This window comes from Anthonomus grandis, chromosome 1, assembly GCF_022605725.1.
Source record: "Anthonomus grandis grandis chromosome 1, icAntGran1.3, whole genome shotgun sequence".
Classification (NCBI taxonomy): domain Eukaryota; kingdom Metazoa; phylum Arthropoda; class Insecta; order Coleoptera; family Curculionidae; genus Anthonomus; species Anthonomus grandis.
The window spans coordinates 491,403-513,300 of NC_065546.1; the positions used below are offsets into that span (position 1 = coordinate 491,403).

Sequence of the window (21,898 nt, forward strand, 5' to 3'; positions counted from 1 at the left end):
CTAATCAAATCATTTAAGCTACGGCTGGTAGATGTTCTGTTTCTTAGAACATTGAGGCGCAAGAAATTGTCATCTCTTTGAGAAGTAACTCTATGTCGTTTTTGTCCTGGTCTTCTTGTGTGGGTTCCAGTCTCCCAAAACCGCTGCACAGCTCGTATAACTGTTGTGTGATGCACGCCTAAAATGCCAGCCACATAACGGTAACTTCCACCTTCTCCAACTAAAGTTACTGCTTGGACCGCTTCATTTTCAGTTAGATGACGTGCCGCTCTCTCCATACTCAATAAAAAGGACGGTTTATGTTTCACAAAAAACGTACGATGTACTACTGAAACTGTTCGCTTTAGGTACATATGTAACGAAAAATGCAAAATAGGGAATTTAAATGTTCAGATAAATTTGACCTTGAATACCAAAATAGAGCATAAACATAGTTCTTGCCCAGTTCTGCTTTTTGTATGAGAAAAGATATATAACTGTTTTAACTGATATTTATTTTTATTTACATTTTCTTGACAAAATAACCAGGAGCTTATAAGTCATGTTTCTCCCCTGTTCATGTATAGCCAAATTGTAGCACGATAGTTGCCTCTGGTAAAATAAACGTTACTATGCGTGAGGTTTGGGCAAAATAAAACTTGTTGTAGCTCTACACAAAGCACAACGTTTTCAGAGCTTAATATGGCACTCTCTTTATCTTCAACAAGCGCCTTGTAAACACAGTCAGCCCTCATATGATGAAGTTTGCTTTGATTTTCAATAATTTTTTTTCTCTCTTCAGCGGCAGCTGCAATGAGCTGAATGTGCAGCTGATCACCATAAGTACAGGTATCGGACCTAGGCAGACCAAATCTTAGGTTGAACTCACTTTGAAAAACATCACGGTACATGTGAAGTTTTGCAGTACTGTCGGTGTATTTAATGCAGAAAAGCTGCCACATTTTCTTGATACTCAGGTCAGGATACAAACATTCCTTTTTGCTCATATTTCTGGAGTAGTGGTTTTCTTGACGAGGAAAAGAAGAAATATGCTGTTTGATCTGTTCTTTTGTTTCATCAGGGATCCTAGTATGATTTCCATGCGCGCCTCTGCCATCGGTCAAGGGTGTGGGTGAACTTTATTGTGTCAACGAGAATCTGTAGGCGTCGAGGTGTCACCTTTATTATGTGGCAAAGTGTCCTTTGGCATACGCGAAGGGTAGCATCTTTCTTTGGGACATAATATTGAACTGAACAATGTCTAGTAGAGATGTTTTCATTCACTCGACGGCGATTTATATCCCCTACCTTGATGCAAGAAGCAAGAAACCTTGTTTGTTGATTATAGTCCATACTGTAGAAGTCCCTAAATAATTTTAGCATTTCTTCATGGGCAACCAATCCACACTTGTATTGACACTTGCATATTCTACCCTAAAACAGCAAAATAACTAACCTGTAAAACTGTAACGCACATAAAAAATGTTGTGACTTACCTCTTCAGGCACTGGCCGCTTTCTTTTGGATATGTATGGATTTCCAGAATCCCTTGAACGCTTACGACACTTATCTTTCCACTCACTAACTTTAATTTTCCTCTTTTTACCATTATTTAAGCGCTTTTGATCACCAGGCGAAAAAACAACGCTCTCCGCGCCGGACATTTTGTCGGTTGCAACGTTGTTCCGAGCGCGTCAACCTGTTTTCGAAGTCATTTAACGTGCTGCCATCTAAACCACATTCATATAAAACTGATACCAAAAACTGCCATGCGGTAGAAAATGTCGTTAACAACGTTATTTTCTGAAAATCTCAATATCGCAATTAATGTCGCTTACAACGTTGTTCGGCGGAGCCATTCAATTACTTTCAGCCTTTTGCAAAATTGTCTTTAAACTATTACTTAAACTTGGGTGGACACCTAAGGGGTCTTAAGTAAATAAAAGTGGGCTTATTACATATCTCTATTGACTGTTAAAGCTATTTCATTCACTTGGTGACTACATATAATTAGATATTTCACGTGTAATCAAATTATTAGATGACCAAACCTTTAATAGAATAATATAATCCAAATTTCAATTATGAGAAGATACTATATTTTGTGCATTATTCTAACACTTATATTATATCTGATAATGGTTTAATAATTACTATTCTTAAGAAGTATTTCGGTATTATTTAAAGATGTATATGGAACGTCGATTTTATTTTTTTACCTAAAAATAATTGAGTTGCAATTTTTGTACAGTTAATGTGATTAAACTAGTCTCAGCTCATTATTTTGGCTAATCCGGTTTTAAGAAACATTTTTTAACAAGCCGATTTTCAATCCAATTTTGACACTTTCAGTGACAACATTACAACAGCTTGTTTAAAAGGTGTTTCCCATGGATTTCATTTAAAATGATATTATGTAATTATTTCTTAAGTTGTAACATATGTACAAATTTATTTTCACCTGCATATTTAGTGACTATACAGATCACATCATTTTATTATAAAAGTATAATTTTAAATAAATTATTATAGATAGTAGTTTTGAGTTTTATTTGTGATTGACCAATAAATTATTTTTTTTAATTATTAGTGGTCGGGAAGGCAGTTAATTAGTTAGCCAATAATGGATTAAATAGTTACCAAATTTGTCTACATCTCACAATGAGAAAAAAAATAATTGGTACCTTTTAAAGTCTACACTCAAAAATGGATCTTTTAAGGAAACAATTAGGCATTATTCAAATCTAATTTTCGAATTTCCATTGCCTTTATTTTAAATTTAGCTGGACGTTTTGATTGGAAAGTATCTTTGACCATCATCAAGTGTAAATTAACTATTCTACAGGCCCTATATATTAGGGGTGTGTGCTGTCTCTAGATGTTGTTAAGCACGAATTTAATGATTTTAATGAAACCTTTTCCTGGTTCTTATGAAAAAAGATCAAATGAAAGAGCTTTCAACTATCGATTATCTCGAGCAAGACGATTTATTGAAAATGTATTTGGTTTACTGGGTGCTGTTTTTAGGATATTTAGAAGACCTATAGCTTAAGAGCCTAAAAAGGTCACTTCTATTCTTCTTGCTTGCATTCATATACATAACTATCTTAGGAGGAATTTAGAATCGATCCGCTCATATAATCCACCGGGTACATTTGATTATGAGGATACTGAAACCGGAACGGTTATTAGAGGTAATTGGCGCAGTGAAATAGATGGAATAGCTATGCTTTTTTTTTTCCAAGAAGGAGCTCTGAACATAAGCTAAAGAGATCAGAAATGAATTTGCAAGATATTTTAATTCACCTCAAGGAATGGTACTATGGCAACATAATTTTGCATAATTATTATCTTAAATCATTAGGTAAAAATATAGTATGAAAAAATAAAACTGATGTTTTAGTTATACATGCCATCCCATCGTAAAAATGTTAAACTAGTTGTCAGATTTAACGGAACACAACAATTTTCCCAACCCATGTAAGTACATAATTATATTTGTACAATGAAAAAACTTATACTTATTAATATTGAAAAAATAGTATAGTGAAAAATGTAAGATTAAACAACGACACTTACCTCTAGAGTACTACGGCTTCCTATGGAAACGCTATTTTCAATAAGAAAACTTAAGGGATTATAACCAAACCATTCAGTCTCTGGGGAATTGGCTCCGGCCCCACTTTTTTCAGCGACAAGTTTCTTTTTATGCTCACGATGGAACTGAGTTTTTAAAGATTTTATTTTTTTTGAAATCTCCTCACTCTCAATATCGATATTTTATTTATCTCATCAAACTTTATATTTCCATCCCTATACTCTTTTTTTTGCAAAGCCCACAATGCAGGGGCTGCGTGAAACAGCTCTATAAGTTCTAAAACTTTATTTTTGGTCCACATTTTGCCTATAAATAAACATTAATTTATAAAATAGAAATCAAAATACAAATAAAGTAGATATATACAAAATAAACAAAATATACTAATAGCTACTTACCTACAGCAAATTTTTAACACTATGCTTAACTATATCCTATATCTGTGGTATATATCTGATGTATATATCTTAATACCGAAAAAAAATCAACACAATTATATTAGTTTTGCCACATACGGTCCACACTGGCCGATGTTACCCATTTTAGGCGGGAAACACGCAACAACCAACATTCTTTGATGTTTATGCCGTCGTCGCTTTGTCCGGCAACATCGCAGGTTGCAAAGTTGCTGCCACAATAACAACATCGGTCGACAACATCGAGAATCGCTTTGTTGCCGACGATTATCGTCCGGTCTGGACTAAGCTTGAGTCTGCTGTTTCACCTTTTTATAAATGATGTTAGCAACACTTTGCACACATTGTAATACTAGTCAACTGCTTATAAATGACCTTAACTTTTAAAAATAATAGAATCAGAAGAACAACATTTTTATAATCAATAGCACAGTTAATGAAAAGAGTAAAGTATCATGAGCTATTTTCTCCCAAAAAAATTTTTTTTCACTGTTAGTTTTATATTTATATCTTCAAAAGATTTTCATAAAGGTGAATGCTAAACCTAGCAAATTAGTTTGTTTTAATACAATGCTCACATTAAACAAAGATACAACCATTGTAATCTAGAAGAAAGTTGCATCTTTGCTTAATTTTTAAGGCCTTGAATAGTTCGCTAAATTGTCCATCATGCTATCAGTGATATTAAATGTAAAGTTCCCTCTTTTACCTTTAGAAAATCTGACTTCTTTAATATTAACGGCCTAACAGGATATTGAGATCATTTACATTAAACACAGTGAAAGCTCTCCTTGTGGACAGCTCCTATAAGCGGGCATCTCTTTTAAGTTTCTGGAACCGAATTTCAGCATATCATTTACAATGTTAAATGCATTGAAATAATATTCTTCGTGTAATTGGCTCATTAGTGCCATAATTGGTATGGTGGAATGGGACTGAAAATATTTCCGATTGTCTATTCAATCTGGAAGGCACCCTAAGTTTGAAAAGAGACAATAACTCGGGGCAATCTATAGTAACATTTAAAACCTTATGCATAAAATATAAGTTGAGTAATGTTCTTATGTGACTCTAATGTGGGTAAGTTCAGGTTATCCCTGACCCACTGATAGTAATACTCCTGTCTCCTGTAACCACATCTAAAAGCAGCCACCCTTAAAAATTTATTTTGAGTTTTTTCAATCTGCTCAATGTAGCAGTTATATGCCGGGGACCACACAATTGAGCCATACTCCAAGATGGGCCTAACAAGAGAGCAATAAAGTATCTAATCTAAAAGTAAACAAAGACAAATCAGTTGTAGACCGTTGGATAAAACCCAGCATTTTCATTGCCCTACCAGTCACCTGATTGATGTGACTTTTAAAAGACAACCGGGAGTCAATAAATATTCCTAAGTCAGAAACCTCTGTTTTGACACCAGTTGCTACATTATTTATTTTATAAAAAAAAAGCAATAGGGTTTCTTTGCTTAGAAAAAGTAATCTTATGGCACTTATTGATATTAAGGGACATTCTATTCAAGTGGCACCAATCAAAGAACAAATTAAGGTCTTTTTGCAGGAGCGCAGCATCAGAAAGGGATGTGATAAGCCTAAATAGCTTCACATCATCAGCAAACATTAGCACACGACAATTTTCAAGTTTCCAAACTAAATCAATCAAAAAGAGGCAAAACTAAACAACGCCCGAGTGAGAGCCCTGTGGCACCCCAGATGGCACCAAATATTCAGAGGAACATGTACCTCCAAGATTAACAATATGGGTTCTACCTCTGATGAATCCCAAGATCCACTGAAGAAGAGGCCCCACAATACCTAAAGCCCTAAGCTTCTGCAAGAGTACCCCCATGGTTAACCCGATCAAAAGCTTTGGAAAAATCTGTATATATTGAGTCAACCTGAAGTCCCTTCTTCAAGCAGCGGTAGAGGTAGTTGACATACAGCACCAAATTAGCATCAGTAGATCTGCCTTTTATAAATCCAAATTGCTCAGGATTAAATAAAGATTTAAAACTCCAGGCAATCCTATGACTGACCAGGCAGTCAAGCAGCTTTGGCAACTCAGATTGGTTACACACAGCCCGATAATTGGAAATTTAATTTCTACTACCAGATTTAAAAATGGGTTTTAGAAAACTTCTCTTCCAGAGAGTGGGATAAGAACCAGTACCTAGAGATTTGTTAAAAATGAACAGTATTGGTTTTGTAAGAACACAAACACATTTCTAAAGGAAGAAGGCCGGAATCCCATCTGGTCCAGCGCAGAGCTTATTCTTAGAGGAAGTAATAACCTCATAAACATCCTGCGTTGACAGAGTTAAAGTGCTCAGATAAATTGATTTATCAAAATCAAAAGATGATTGTCATTGACTTGCTCATCCGAATAGGCGGATAAAAAGTATTCTGCAAACATATCCGCAGTATCCGAGATATTCATACTAATCCTGTTATTGTATGTCATTCTGGAGGGAAAACTAAAACCAGTTCTTTTATTTTGAATATATGACCAGAAGTACCTTGGATTGCCATTGAGATTCATTTCCACCTTACTAATGTATTGTTGATCGCACAACTCTCTTAAGTACTCACATTGTTGTCTCAAAAATACAAATTCATCATAATCCTACTACCGACCACTAATTTTAAGCTTTTTGTGAATTTGTTTCTTTCTTATGATCAAACTGCGAAGCTCTGAAGAAAACCAAGATGGAAAAGAAGAACTTTTGTACGTCTTTAGAGGAATAAACCTTTCCATTGAGGAGTAGATCACATTATAGAAAATTGAAACTATGACATCAATAGATGTCTCTCCCAAAAACAATTGATTCCAGTCTATCCTAGAAAGACAATCGTTAATTGCTATGTAATCTCCCTTGCCAAAATCATAAAAATATTCCTTATATATCATATCATCAGAATTTTTCTGCACAACAAAGGTCAAAACTAATTGCTGTATGGTGTAAGCTATTCTCAAAAATCTTGTCTATTGCACGTTCAACACTAATTAAATCTGAGCTACTAAATATGAGATCCAAGGCAACCCCGTTGGTATTTAGAACCCCATTTACCTGGAAAAAGTTATAGAAGCTAAAGCAGTTGGCCAGAGAAAGCACAGACTCTCTGTCATTCTCCAGAAAACCACCAACCACCAAACCAAGATCATCATTCTCTCATTTAGCATAAGGTAAATTGTAATCATTCACAATGGCTTAAATAGGCTTGAAGTGGAGATATAAATGCAACCAACAACAAAGCTTTGATTGTCCATTGTAAAAGTCAAATAGATCTGATAAATATCCACATCAACAAGTGGGATACCAATTCTGTGTACATAAACTCTTTTTAGCCGCAATTAATACACCACTTCCTTATTATATATATAGATATATAGCATAAATACATACTTTAAAAATGTGGCGAGTTTTTGTTTCATTTTCCTCATGATTATGCAGTACCTCATGATTAAATACCCCGCTATTTATACTTACTTTACCCCCTTATGGGAGCTTTTACTGTACTTGGTTCAGAGTTCACAAGTTTTTAAGAAAAACTGAAGACTGTTGTAATTTATTTGAGGTCAGAAGTTTTTGCAAGTTTCTGAGCCTGTATCACTTAAAACCGGTGTATGAGTAAGTAATTTTATATTTAATGTGTGTGTATCTAATAAATTTAGTTTTTTGTATTGTTATTATTATTTTGTATTGTCACGGTTTGCTGGCACGGAAGCTGGCTTTGGCTGGATTTCGTCCTTGTCTGGTGGAGTTCTTCATCTCATATCTGACTGGCAGGCTTCAGTATGTTGAATTTAATGGTTTTGGGTCTGAGTATTACGTGGCTTCGAGAGGTGAGCCCCAATGCTGTTCGATCTATTTATTAAAGATTTAGTTGATTGTATGGAGAGTTTCTGTCTTTTATTCGCTGATGATCTAAAGTTGTTTCGTATCATTCGTACTATGCTGGACTGCCTGAAGCTGCAAGAGGACATGAATAGGGTCTTTGAATGGTGTGAAAGAAATAAACTACCCCTAAACTGTGACAAATGTAAAAAAAATTACAATTTCCATTCTTCATGAAGAGATTTTATACCCATATATATTGAGTGGTTCTCAGTTGCTAGACTGTTCTTCAGTGAAGGATTTGGGCATTGAAGTAGATAAGAGGCTCACATTCAACCAGCATGTAGCACAGGTCACTGGTTCAGCCTTAAAATCCCTCGGGTTTATAGTAAGGTCCACTTCTCAATTTAAGAATATATCCAGCTTGACTGTATTGTACAATTCGTTAGTAAAGTCTAAATTAATGTATGGCTCTATGTTGTGGTTCCCCATCTATGATGTTCATGTTAACAGACTGGAGTATGTACAGCGCAGATTCTTAAAGTTACTTTCTGTTAAGTTGGATGGAGTATATCCAGTAAGAGGTGTGGAACAGGAGTACCTGCTGAATAGATTTAACTATTTGTCACTAAATCAAAATACTATTCTCTCTAGTCAGATATTTTTATATAAACTTTGCAATAATAAAATTGATTGTTTTGAGCTCTTAGAGAGGCTACCTCTATTTGTTCCTCCTGCCAATACAAGGAGGCACCATATATTTTATCCCTCTCTTAACTTACCAAATCTGTCCAGCAAAGCTCCACTGTGCCGGTCTGCCCACTGTATAATCAGATGAATGCTATAGATGTAGACATCTTTAGCAGCACTGAATATGTTTTTAAAAAAAGGATGTGTTCCTCTCTTAATTTGAATGATACCTGATTATTTTTCTGTGATTGTATCATTTGGTTAGTGTGTCTTATATTCTTACAATTATGCCATTGTTCTAAATTTTAAATTTTGTTATCACTCTATATTGGATCTTATATTATTTTTTTTATACTACTTATTTAAGGTGCTTATAACTTGTACTGTTTTAATTTTAATTATTTCGATTGTCTTGTAATTGGGAATCTTCCTGTTGGACAATAAACTATTTGAATTATTATTATTATTATGTTGACAATAGCAGGAGGTGAGACAGATGAAGCTATTGTTTCTTCCGTATGTTTCAGGCTTGAGTAGGTGGACCTGCTCACATGCAGTAGTGGATCATTCTCTCCGAATTTTGTCCCAGCTCAACATCAACGCAATTTTTGAAGATATTCGAATTTGGGGCCGTCACCGTTTCCTGATTCAACGATTTGTTAGAAAGTTTTTTCTGGGAAGTTTTGCCGTTCTTTCTTTTTCAAGCTTCCTTGTATGTCCTCGGAGATGATGGTTTTGGCTATAGTTTTGAATATATTTAAATATATTATATTATAATATATTGAACTTATTATAATTTATAAATCACTCACTGAGTCAATTTTAAGATATGGTATTTTAGTATGGGGAGGATTATATAACAATACTTTATATAAATTAACTATTGTCCATAAATATATCTTGAAGACTATTTTTAACAAATCAAGGCTTTTCCCTACAAATCAACTTTTTACAGAACAAGCAACTAATATAAGGACATTATACATTACAACAATATGTACATATATTCATTTTAAAACTCACATAAGAAACCATATAAATCATATCCATAATACAAGATCAAGGGCTAGAGGGTATTTATACATTCCTAGCAGTTTAAAAAATATAAATTTAAAATTCTTTGTATACTTAGCACCAAAAACCTATAATCTTCTGCCTTGCACATTAAAAAAATTAAAAAATAAATCAAAATTTAGCAAGGAATGCAATAAGTATGTTCATAACCATTACCAAGATTTTGCCACTGTTTTCTAATGTAGGATAGTTAGTTTTTATACTTGTATATAATATGTAATAACAAGTGTTATGTAATTGTTGAGAGACGTAGGTGTTTAGGACTAAAAGGACAAAAATATTTCATTTAAAACTAGGACAAAAAATATAAAATCGAGAGCAGGATTTATCACAATAGTTTTAAGGTTAGTTAAGCAAGTTTATTATAATTCGGAAAATAGAACCAACTTTTTTTTGAAACAAAAGCGCACACAGGTGTGTTATGAACACCTAGGCGTTAATTTAAGATAAATGCAGTGTAATAATATATATATATATATTTTTTTTGTTCGTACATAATTTTTCTTTTTATAAAATTACTGTAAATAAATGTGGCAGGGAGGCAGGGTGTACTGATCCCTCCAAAAAAAAAAAAAAATAAAAAAATAAAAAAAAAATAGTAGAAAATGTTCGCCAAATTGCACTGGTAATCTTGTAGGTTTCGATGAGATCACCACTATGTCTTCGCTCTCTGAGGGTGGTCAAACCAAACCTGATTAATCTTTCTGGATATGGCACCTCGCTTAATTCGTAAGGGAATCTTGTTACTTTGCGCTGTAATTTCTCCAAATTATATAATGATTTAATTCTTGTACTTCAATGGGGGATCAGTTACATTAATATATTTGTACTTCTTGAATTTCACTGAATGAATGTTTTAAGGATTTGATAACTTTCCAATAATCATTGTGGCTTCTATATGTCATGAAACAGGATTCCACAATGATATGTTAGAAATAAGTAGTTGATATTTAAAACTATTTCAATAATATGTGAGTGACTTATAACTAAACATAGGGTTTATTATCAAAAAAATACATTATTTATAAAAAAAAACAGTCAGCTTCAACAACAAAAAATAAATAATGGAAATGGTCAATTATTTAATACCAGTTTAACTTAAGCCTTAACATATAATCCTATGATTATGTCCTTATCCTATGATTCCTTGGACACCATATGCCTCACCAAATTATTAATAAATTTATCTATTTTTCGAAGGTCTTGAGCTATTTCCGTTTTATATTGAAGGCACTAAAACAGAAAAATCCAGTTTAATAAATGAAGCCAAAAATATTCATTTTTCATAAGGTCTAAGAGAAAAAATTGTTTTTAAATTATGCAAAACTTACCACAACATCGTCAGTCATTTTCAAAACGAGTTGACTCTTTTTGTGGGCGTATTTCATTGAGTATCGCACCTTGGAAGGGTTCTGCATGTAGAGTTTTTCCGCGGCTTTCTCGAATTCCTCCCATGTTTTCAAAAAAGTCATATTTTTAAAAGTTTTTTAGAAATATATGTTGGACAATCAGGATCATTTGTGATTTGGAGGTTAGGGTCTATCAGCATTGTGACGTTTGACAAAACTGACATATGTATTATGTTGGCACGACACGTCACTACCAATCATATGACATTTCCCTTTGTTCTTAAAGGACCAGATAGATAAATTTTTAAATAGAATTAAAAAAAATATATAAAGCCTCCATTTAAACAAATTCTGGTACTGTCAAATATTCGCTTTAAATCCCAAAACTTTGTAGGTTAAGGTTTAAAAAGTTGAGGATACAACAACTATGGTATAAAGTAGGTATTGTGTAGAACGTAGTAGTAAGTAGTTGAAAAGAAATAATAAAATTTATTCAGAATAGCTTTTGTTTATATACAAAACGCACTAATTAACGCTACCTATTTAGACTCTGACAGCTGTTAAACATAACATCATTTGAGCGTAAAAATATTCAAAATATGCTATATTGTTCTAAACATTTGTCGTTGTAAACAAAGCTGTATAAAACAAAATTAAAATTAAACAAAATAGACTGATAAAACCTAAAGCTAAAATCAAACTTATACCAATAGGAACTAAATACATTAAAAGGTATCATTATAATATTGTTCAATATCATAATAGGGTCTTACAACAAGCATATTGTTTTGTGTATGGGCTTTTCCACATACGGTATTCTGGGTTGTGAATTTTTTTTAATAAAACATCAATTTTTTGGTAAATAAGTGTAATAAGAAGAATGAAATAAAGCACTGCACTAACCGTACAATTCTGCTAAAAATTGTATAGAATATACAAATAAAAATTTTACAAAGTAAAATTTTGATTCTAACCGAATCTTGTGTTATGAACTGTTTAGTGACCTGTTGGCCTGAAGTTAATAGTGAATGTCATAAAAATATGGATGGAGTGGAGAATGTGGCTGTGTAAAATTCTTTCATAATGAAACGTTGCATTTTTGATTATAGGAGGATCTTTGTACTATTTGTCGGCTTTAGTAAGGAAATTGAATAAGCGGTTTTGGGAAATTAAAATCTAATAACTCTGTTTATAAAGCTAAGACTGTTTATAAAACTTAATATGCCGCCTGTAATAAAATATTAAATTTATATCATACGGCTGGCGCGGCGACTAAATAAATTATAGCCTAAACACATATGATGACGTTATATATAATAAGGCTTAAGACATCGTAAGGCAACCGAGTAAGGCGTTTATTCGCTAAAATATGGCTTTAGATTATGAAGAGTGACAACTGACAGCGATGTTGAGGTTATGTGTAATTTAAAATTTTTATTTTTAAATTTTTTGTAAATAAATAGACATCCTATTTCAAATTCCTATTTCTTAAACGTTTCGTAGGGTCTAAGCCCCAGTTTATTAGTACTAAGAAACAATTCTAAAACTCAATTAATTGGGATTTACAAGCAGTACTAGTAAAACATTGTCAACATGTCCTTAAGTGAAGCTGAGAAAACATTTATCCTGCATGGAGTTTCTGTAAGTAATTTTATAATATTCAGGACTGAAATATCTTATATATATCATACGATTTTATCAATAGGAGCCACTTTTTTGTTTTATATCTACACTTGAGTATAACCCAATTCCATAAAATTTTGGGTGCTTTCGGGGTTAAAAAAAATAGCTTTATAACATTAAAGAGGGGACAAGATTTTGTATAGGGTTTAATAAAACTAAAGCTTCTTTAATTGATATGTCAATGTTTCAACTTTTATAAAATCATTCTCACAGAACACATTGATCTCTACTAAATTCTGGGTTGCAATCAAACACATTTAAGAAAATTTATAGTATTCCCTCAGAGGCATTTTAATAAACCTCAAAATCAAATTTATACATTAAACATAGGGAAACTAAGAACTTTTCACCTCTAATCTATGATATCTCATTACTAGACAGTTTGTTTTTAAAGAATTTTCTTTTAGGAAAATTTTAGAGTGGATGGCAGAGATAGGGAAGGATACAGACCCATGGAACTAGAAACTGATATCGTTCAACATGCTTTTGGTTCAGCAAGACTACGACTGGCAAACACTGATGTTTTGGTTGCAGTAAAAATTGAAGTGGACACCCCTTTTCCTGAAAGGCCTTTTGAAGGCAAAATTGAATTTTTTGTAGATTGGTAAGTAAGCATTCATTTCTTATTCTTATTCTTACAGTTTAAGTAATGTCATATGTAAGCCTGGAAAGTGATAAAATTGCTTAACTGTAATGCTAAAGAAACTGAGATTGGCCAAATCAATACCTGCCTCTGACATTTACAAATAATTCATTATTGTCCTACTAAACTGAAAGAGTCACTTCCTTCGGCTCATAACAATTCTTCGGATTATTTGACAGGCAGTTATGTCAAAGTCAAAATATACTTTGTTTGCTAAGTTTACAAACTTGTGCTAAAAGCTTCCTAATCCTAGAATTTATAATACAAGTATTTATTTGGTTATACAGGATACAGGACAAAAACAGAATACAGAATCAATTTTGATTGTACATAGAAGCATATTTTATATAATCAAAGAAAAAACTAAAAAAGAAGAAAAGAAAAGGCAAGAACCAACATAAAACAAGAATAATAAAAAAAAAATAAAATAAATCTGATCAACAGATATATAATTAATTTTAAATATTAAAATAAGTCGTTCAAATACTCTTCAATGCTGTAGTAAGCTTTTGGTAAGATTAATTTCTTTAGTTCTCTCTTAAACTTTTTAAGGTCTGTAACAGTCCTAATTGAAAAAGGAACATGATTAAATATTTTATGACTAATAAATATAAGAGAGTTTCTTGTAAGTGAGGAGGTGAGGATTGGAAGAGATAAGTTGCCAGTTTTGACGAGTATTATGACTGGTACGGGATGGTGGACTTACGGACTTATGTATGAGTGTTGCAGTTTCCAATATAAAGAGTGAGAAAACTGTTAAAATTCTTTCAGCTACAAAAAGAGGTTTACAAGAGACACTCAGACCAACACCACACAGATACCTTAATGCTTTTTTCTGAATAGTAAAAATTATGTTAAGGAGTCCCTTGGAGCACAAACCCCAAAATGGCAACCCATAACGGATATGAAAGTCTATTAAGGCAAAATAAACTGAATGAGTAAACAACCCCCCCAACTCATGCCTGGCAACCCTGACTGCAAAACAACCAGAAGAAAGTTTAGCAGAGAGGCCCAAAATGTGGTTTTCAAACCTTAAACTCTCATTAATGAAGAGGCCGAGAAATCGACAATAATCCCTACCATGTAGTGGGCTCTGCTCATCAAACAAAAAACCCTCTACATTACACTTAAAGCCCAGAACAAAAGTTTTATCAACATTGAATACAAGCTGATTGCAGATGCACCACTCTTTAATTTTGTGAAGGTCCTCTACTATGAGAGATCTGACTACTTTTTGATCTTTGTGTTATGCCACAGAATTGTAGTATCATCGGCAAACTGAACCACTAGTCCATGCAGTGATAGAGAGCTTAAGTCATTAACGTCTAATAAAAATAGAATAGGACCCAACACTGACGCTTGAGGTACACCGCATTTAAGGTGTGCTATCCTTCACGAAAATCCAGATGCAACCACCCTCTGGGTGCGGCCAGACAGGTATGACTTCAACCACCCCAAAGCCACTCCCCTAAATCCACAAAAATCAAGCTTTGACAGCAGTATTCCATGATCCACACAATCGAAGGCCTTGGACAGATCACAGAACACCGCTGCTGCAGCCTCCTTGGAGTTCATAGATAGATACACACTCTCCAAGAATCTGAAAATGGCATCCTGCGTGCCCTTAGATGACTGAAATCCATACTGATTAGGGGACAGCACATTGTATTTAGTCAAAAAAGAGACTATTCTCTTTTTTGCAAGCCGCTCAAGAACCTAGGAGAGGGTAGACAAAATTGATATGGGACGGAAGTTAGAGGGTCGGTCCAAGCTACCACCCTTATGAAGAGGGATAATCATAGCTTCCTTTAAGCAGGATGGGAACTCGCCCTGAAGAAATGACTGATTGATTGCCCAAACCAAAGCACCTAAAGCGCTCGCAGGCAGAAGTGAAGAGATACCATCGGAACCCGAAGACCTATGATTCTTCAAGCACTGAATTGTTTCAAGGACCTCGGTGGCATCTACAGGGTGGAAAAAGAATGATTGGTTGATAGCATTCCGATTAAGATACTGCAATGGATCGCCGCCACTGGGAACTGCTTCCAGTAACTTTTCAGCAATATTAGAAAAATAGTCATTGAAATTATCGGGCCCCAAGTCCGATTCAACCAACCGCCGACGAGAAGACTGCCTACATTCGTTAATGATTAAGCAACTTTCCTTCTGTCTGTTACCGGACGAATCTAAGCGGTCATTGTAATACAGTTCCTTTCTGACTTTTATCAGATGTCTATAAATTTTTCGATAATCCTGAAAATAAGACCTGATGAATTGATTGTCAATAGATTTGCGAAGTCTTGCTAAGCATCGCAAATTTTGGGCAGATGTTTTTAGTCCCGCGGTGATCCATGGTTTTCGTCTCTTGGATTTAAGTCTAATTAAGGGAAAGCAGATATTTATTTTATCACGTAATGTATAATAAAAGGAAGAAAATGGTTGTGAAGCAGCCTGAATTGCATTCCAGTTAACAGACGAAATAGATTGAGAATATGAGAATATGGAATATGGACCAGGCTTTTCTTTTACAGAGGTGAGCCATGATCAAGTTTGTCAGGTGATTGATGGTCTGACAAATAGTAAAGGTATGGGTCTTTTTGATCTAAACACTAGACTCATAAAAAACTTGATTAGTGCCACTAACCAAGTTAATCAATTTGGCAATTTCATCAGCAGTTTTTCCTAATTGCCTTAAAAAACTGCCAAGGTAATTCCCATTCATAAAAAGGGGCCTAAGTTTATTCTTGAAAATTATCACCCTATTTCGCTAATACCTGTATTTAATACCACGAATTTAGGAAATTGCATTCAACCAACTTGGCAGTTATGGATTTGTGTGAGAATGTGCTTGAGGGTGGCTCACACTCTCATGCCACATTTTATAATTTATCGAGAGCCTTTGATTGTGTTGAGCATGATATTCTTCTACAAAAATTGAATTACTACCAATTTGATGCCAGTAGTCTTCATTTACTTCAATGATATCTGAATGACAGAAATCAGTATGTATTGTTTGGGGGGTGTGAATTGCAGAGTTTATCACTAAAATATGGAGTCCCACAAGGCTTCGTTCTGGGGCCTATTTTATTCTTAGTTTACGTCATTGATTTGCCTATTTGCTATATACTGACTCTATATTTTATCTGTATGGGGATGACACAACTTCTTTAATTGCTGATGCTTTTGAAGCCCTTCTTCCGAATGTAACAATAAATTTCCTTGGTGTCACTCTTGATGGTGGTTTAATCTGGCTGAGTCATGTTGAAGAGTTGTCATCCAAATTGTCAAGATGCATATTCCTTATCCGTAATTTGTCGGACACACTCAGGATTACTTATTTCAGCTATTTTCATTCTATAATGACATACTGTCTTATCAGCTGGGAGCACTCGATGCACATGTATTTGCATTGCAAAGAAGATGTGTGAGGGTGATTGCTCGTTTGGGCTACAGAGAGTGTTGTAAATCCCATTTCAGGAAATTGAAAATTCTCAGTCTACCCTGTGCCTTTATTCTAGTATGCCTAGGGAAAATATCACTGACTATGCAACATATGCTGATACCCACCGGCACTTTATCAGAAATAATGACTGACTAATTCCACCTTTCCATCAACTCCAGATCAAGAACTAGCGTTATGCCTCGCATATACTATACTCTTATACAATCCACTTTACTTCTTACCTTACAAGTGTTATACAGGGTGTCCCGAAATTACATCGCAATATTTTACCAGCCGCATCTTTGTCTAAAAATAAGGCAAAAAGTCCATATACAGTATGGTTCAAAAGTGCATCGTTTTTAAGTTACAGGGTGTTTTATGAATCATGTTAAAGATGGTGTTTTGTTAATATATCCGGAACGCCTAGTTGTAACCTTTTGAAATTTTCAACATTTACTATGTGTTTTATTATAAACTGATATTGCAACCATTTTTGCCAAAATGTATACAGGGTCGTGTAAAATAAGTGGTCGGTAAAGTTTAAATTGTTAAAACTTTTTTTCTAGCAACTCCGTGATAATTTTGGTATTAAAATTGAAAAGAACAAACATTTTTACATAAAAAAGGTGCTCTTGCCTAATTTCGATAGGAGCTTCCGTTTTCGAAAAAATCAATTATTAATAAATCATGAATTGGTATTTCAAAAAGTAACTACAAATAACATCTTGTAAAATAATAGTTAGCTGTGTTTGTTGACAATTAGTATATTTATTAAATTTTGTTTAACGTTTTGTTGACATTTCACATTTTTTAAGTTTGCTTTGGCAAAGTAAATTAGTTCTTTTTTGTGATTCATTTTTCAAAAATTATGGATAGATTTACAAATCAAGAGTTAGCTGACATGCATTTTGTTTATGGTTTGTGTAATGGCAGTTCTTTAGTGACTGTCCGTGAGTATCGCCGAAGATTTCCCCTAAGACATGTTCCAGATCGTTAAATTTTTATAAACACTCACCGAAATTTATGCAATAACGGAAGTTTTCAAAGAGCTCGTGGACAAGGCAGACCACATGAAGATTATAATTTAGAAAATGTTTTAAATGTTTTTGAAGAAAATCCGGGGGCAAGTATAAAAAATGTGTCAAGAGCCACACATATCCCTCGCTCTATAGTAAGTAATTAAAAAAATTACTTATTGTTACGATAGTAATTTAATTTTTATTAGATTGGAAGAATGCTAAGATCCCAAGGGTTACATCCGTTTCATTACCAACGGGTCCAAGTTTTAGAGCCAGACGATTTTCCGTTGAGGATCCAATTTTGTCAATGGGTAATTAATAATCCAATCTTAATTCCTTCCATTTTATGGATGGACGAAGCCACTTTCACACGAAATGGTTCATTTAACATGCATAATATGCATTTTTGGGCAAATCAAAATCCAAGAGCCATAAGGCGTAGTAATTTTCAAAGAAGGTTTTCGGTAAATTTGTGGGCGGGATTAATCGAGGACCAACTTATTGGCCCGATAGAATTACCCATTCGGCTAACTTCGGAGAATTATCTTCATATGCTGGAAAATAATTTTGTGGAGCTTCTGGAAGAAGTTCCTCTTATCTTACGCCAAAACATGATTTTTCAACAAGACGGAGCGCCTGCTCATTTTGATCGCAATGTGCGTGAGTGGATGAACAACCATTTTCCTGAACGTTGGATTGGTCGAGGTGGTCCTATAAATTGGCCTCCTCGATCTCCAGATCTAACTTCGTTAGATTATTATTTATGGGGACATTTAAATGAGTTGGTATATACCGTGGAGATAAATACCCGTGAACAACTGATGCAAAGAATTATTTGGGCTGTTAATGAAATAAAGAGAAATCCATTTGTTTCAAGGGCTACTAATTTTGGGGAATCATTTTGTTTTAAGGGCTAGTCGCGCAATAACGCGTAGGGCAAGATTGTGTCTTCAGCAAAATGGAAACCACTTTGAACATTTGTTGTAATTTGTGCTTTTTTGTTTGGTGTTTTTATGTTTTTTTTTATATGTAATAAATTAATTGTTCCTTTTTTTTACTTATTCAATTACATAAAAAAAAAAAACAATTGAACTCGAAAAACAATTTTTGAACTTAAATACAGTATTTGTGATAGACTTAGGTCATGTTTATCCCCAACGGATTTTTAAGATGCTTTTTAATTTTATTAACTGTTACCAAAATAACTTACGCGTTCTCTTTGCAAAACATTTACATCTAATTTCTTCGAAAACGGAAGCTCCTATCGAAATTAGACAAGAGCACCTTTTTTATGTAAAAATGTTTGTTCTTTTCAATTCTAATACCAAAATTATCACGGAGTTGCTAGAAAAAAAGTTTTAACAATTTAAACTTTACCGACCACTTATTTTACACGACCCTGTATACATTTTGGCAAAAATGGTTGCAATATCAGTTTTTAATAAAACCAATAGTAAATGTTGAAAATTTCAAAAGATTACAACTAGGCGTTCCGGATATATTAACAAAAAACCATCTTTAACATGATTCATAAAACACCCTGTAACGTAAAAACGATGCATTTTTGAACCATACTGTATATGAACTTTTTGTCTTATTTTTAGACAAAGATGCGGCTGGTAAAATATTGCGATGTAATTTCGGGCACCCTGTATAAGAGATTCAACAAAAGATTTATAAACTTTCATTAGATTTTATATAGTTTCGAACCAAATAAATGTTCATATTTTTTTAAAGTTCTGCCAATGCCACACCTGATTTTGAAGGCAAAGGGGGAGAAGACCTGGCAATAGAGTTAGCCAACATACTGGCATCATCCTATGACTCCCGGGAAGCCCTAGATTTGAGGAAATTGTGCATTTTAAAAGGAAGGAAGTGCTGGAAATTGTATGTGGATATATTGGTAAGATTTCTTTTAAATTTATTTAAAAAACAATGTCAAAGAGAGTTATTGCCTTAGATTCTTGAGTGTGGTGGTAACCTTTTTGATGCAGTATCTTTGGCAGTAAAAGCTGCTCTATTTAACACACAAGTACCAAAAATAAAAAATGTCAACATAGACGGAGATAATGTGGATATAGAGGTGTCAGATAATATCCATGACTGTGAGAGTTTAGATGTTTTAAATGCACCAGTTTTGGTAAGAGTTATTCCTAATATTTAGACATTGACTATTAAAGTTAATTATTTGTTTCTTATTCAGGTTACACTATGTAAAATAGGAGACCATTGTATAGTAGATCCAAGTATGTCAGAGGAGCAATGTACTGTAGGTTCCACTGTGGTGGCAGTATCAAATGATAGATTCACTACAATATCATCAATTGGCATTGGTTCTTTGCATGAAGACACTCTGTTAGATAGCTTAGAGTTAGGCAGGAAAGTTGCTTCGAGGCTAAATGATGCTCTTATTGATAGTCTCAATAATATGAAGCAACAGCAAGATGTGGGATTTTTAAAATGATTAAATTTAACCAAAGCAATTAAATATAAATTACTAAGCAAAAGAAAATTTGTTGTTACTCTTCAATAATTGTAAGTATAGGTATCTTCCTACTTACGCTTTTTGTAAAGCTTTGTAGATTGTGAATATGATTACAAGCTTAACCATACTAGGATTTTTTATATAAATTAAAAAATTTTAAAAATACTGACAGTGGCAATGAATTAGCATTATTATTATTATTAAAATAATTAATTCAGGTGCTGTATCTTAGTTTGGTTTTAGTCAATTTCCACAAAAACGGTGATATTTACCGACTTTTACTAAAAGCACCTTTTTTATGTAAGCATAAAGCATAGGAACATCATAATCTAATGCCCAAACGGGCAGAAATTAAAGTCTTAAAGAAATGGGCCTAAATTTACCAAATACCCTCCTGATTCTGAAGCCCATGGTAAATATTTTTTTTATTTAGAAGGTTCAAAAGAATAAACGTACTAACAATAATTTACCTCCCAAAATTGGTTGCGGTAGCTAAAGTAGTTCCGGAGCTATTAAAAAAAAAACTAGTTTTTAAAGGTTATTTTCAAAGAGCTCAGGTGAGATGACGCAGAAGCCATTTTGCCGTATCGCTTAACACGCATTTATTTTAACCGTACGGCAGGGTACCTTTAGACACGCCATTAGATTTTAAATAACTTGTTTTTGCTGTTCGGTTAATTAAGTGGGTGATTTTTTCAAAAATTATATTTTGTGCTAGTCCAAAAATATTTTTATTGTGTGGAACAACATAGTTTTTAGGTAAGTTATGTCGTATGTATATTTGGTTTTTGATTATTTTAGGATAGTTTATTGCTGTTTAAGTATTCCTAACCTCAATTGACCACGCTATTATAAACCGGCTATTTTAAATTTATTGCGCCAACTCTCCTTATATAGTAAGGTCAGTTGGCGCAATTACTGATGAGGTGAGTCGACGCAGGTTTTAAAAATGCTCCTACTTAAAAAACTATATTTTGCTCAATCACCAATAATAAATTTAACTGGTTTGTTATGCCTTTCGCCTGTAATTAATTATATTTAACTTTTTTGCAGACATGCCTACACAATATAAAAGAAAAGGAAGCGTTTCTAGGGGCAAATGGTCAAAAGAACAGTTAGCTGCTGCAGTTGCTGCCATAGAAGCGATTGAAATGGCGGTTCGTGAGGCAAGCCGGACCTTCAGTGTTCCAGAAGCCACTATACGCCGTCGGCGTAAAAAAGGGGACATGCAGTCTAAGAACTTGGGACCCTCGTCTACGCTGGGGGAAGAAAACGAAGCTAAAATAGTAGCACACATTAAAAAGCTTCAAAAACATGGATTTGCACTTACAAGAAGATTTGTTCGTTCTATGGCATTCAACCTAGCGGAGCAATTAAATATACCTTACAAGTTCAATAAAGAAGCTCGTTTGGCTGGATATCCCTGGCTTGATTCTTTTCTTAGAAGAAACAAGGGACTTGCGGTACGTAAAGCTGAAGCGGTTTCCTCAGCTCGTGCATTGGCAATGACAAAAACAAACGTTGCTTTTTACTTTAATCTTCTAGTTTTAGTTTTAGTTTCCTGCGGTGTTCTTGAAGGTGACAGTGCCCTATTAGGAATCCTGTTACAATCCGTAGTTTAGTTTTAGTTAAACTTACTAGAGCTTTAGATTTTTTTGGGTCGAGGGTTCCAAGGAACATCT

The 21,898-nt window shown here is 33.9% G+C and overlaps 2 protein-coding genes across 3 annotated transcripts; one reads left to right on the forward strand and one right to left on the reverse strand.

Moving 5' to 3' along the window:
• Positions 1-10,575: 10,575 nt before the first annotated feature.
• LOC126747586 (signal recognition particle 9 kDa protein) lies at positions 10,576-11,159 on the reverse strand. The gene is made up of 2 exons (XM_050456349.1): positions 10,927-11,159; positions 10,576-10,828 (listed from the first exon to the last, which is right to left on the reverse strand). Exons 1-2 carry the CDS (start codon positions 11,065-11,067, stop codon positions 10,733-10,735), a joined length of 237 nt encoding a protein of 78 aa, XP_050312306.1. The 5' UTR covers positions 11,068-11,159; the 3' UTR covers positions 10,576-10,732.
• Positions 11,160-11,539: 380 nt separating this feature from the next.
• LOC126747259 (exosome complex component RRP42) lies at positions 11,540-20,381 on the forward strand. Of its 2 annotated transcripts, none has more exons than XM_050455897.1 (5): positions 11,540-11,676; positions 13,035-13,231; positions 19,469-19,634; positions 19,692-19,871; positions 19,935-20,381. In XM_050455897.1, exons 2-5 carry the CDS (start codon positions 13,080-13,082, stop codon positions 20,193-20,195), a joined length of 759 nt encoding a protein of 252 aa, XP_050311854.1. In that variant the 5' UTR covers positions 11,540-11,676; positions 13,035-13,079; the 3' UTR covers positions 20,196-20,381. The 2 variants fall into 2 exon arrangements, with proteins under 2 accessions (XP_050311854.1, XP_050311780.1); XM_050455823.1 differs by lacking the exon at positions 11,540-11,676 and adding an exon at positions 12,364-12,585.
• The last annotated feature ends 1,517 nt before the right edge of the window (positions 20,382-21,898 follow it).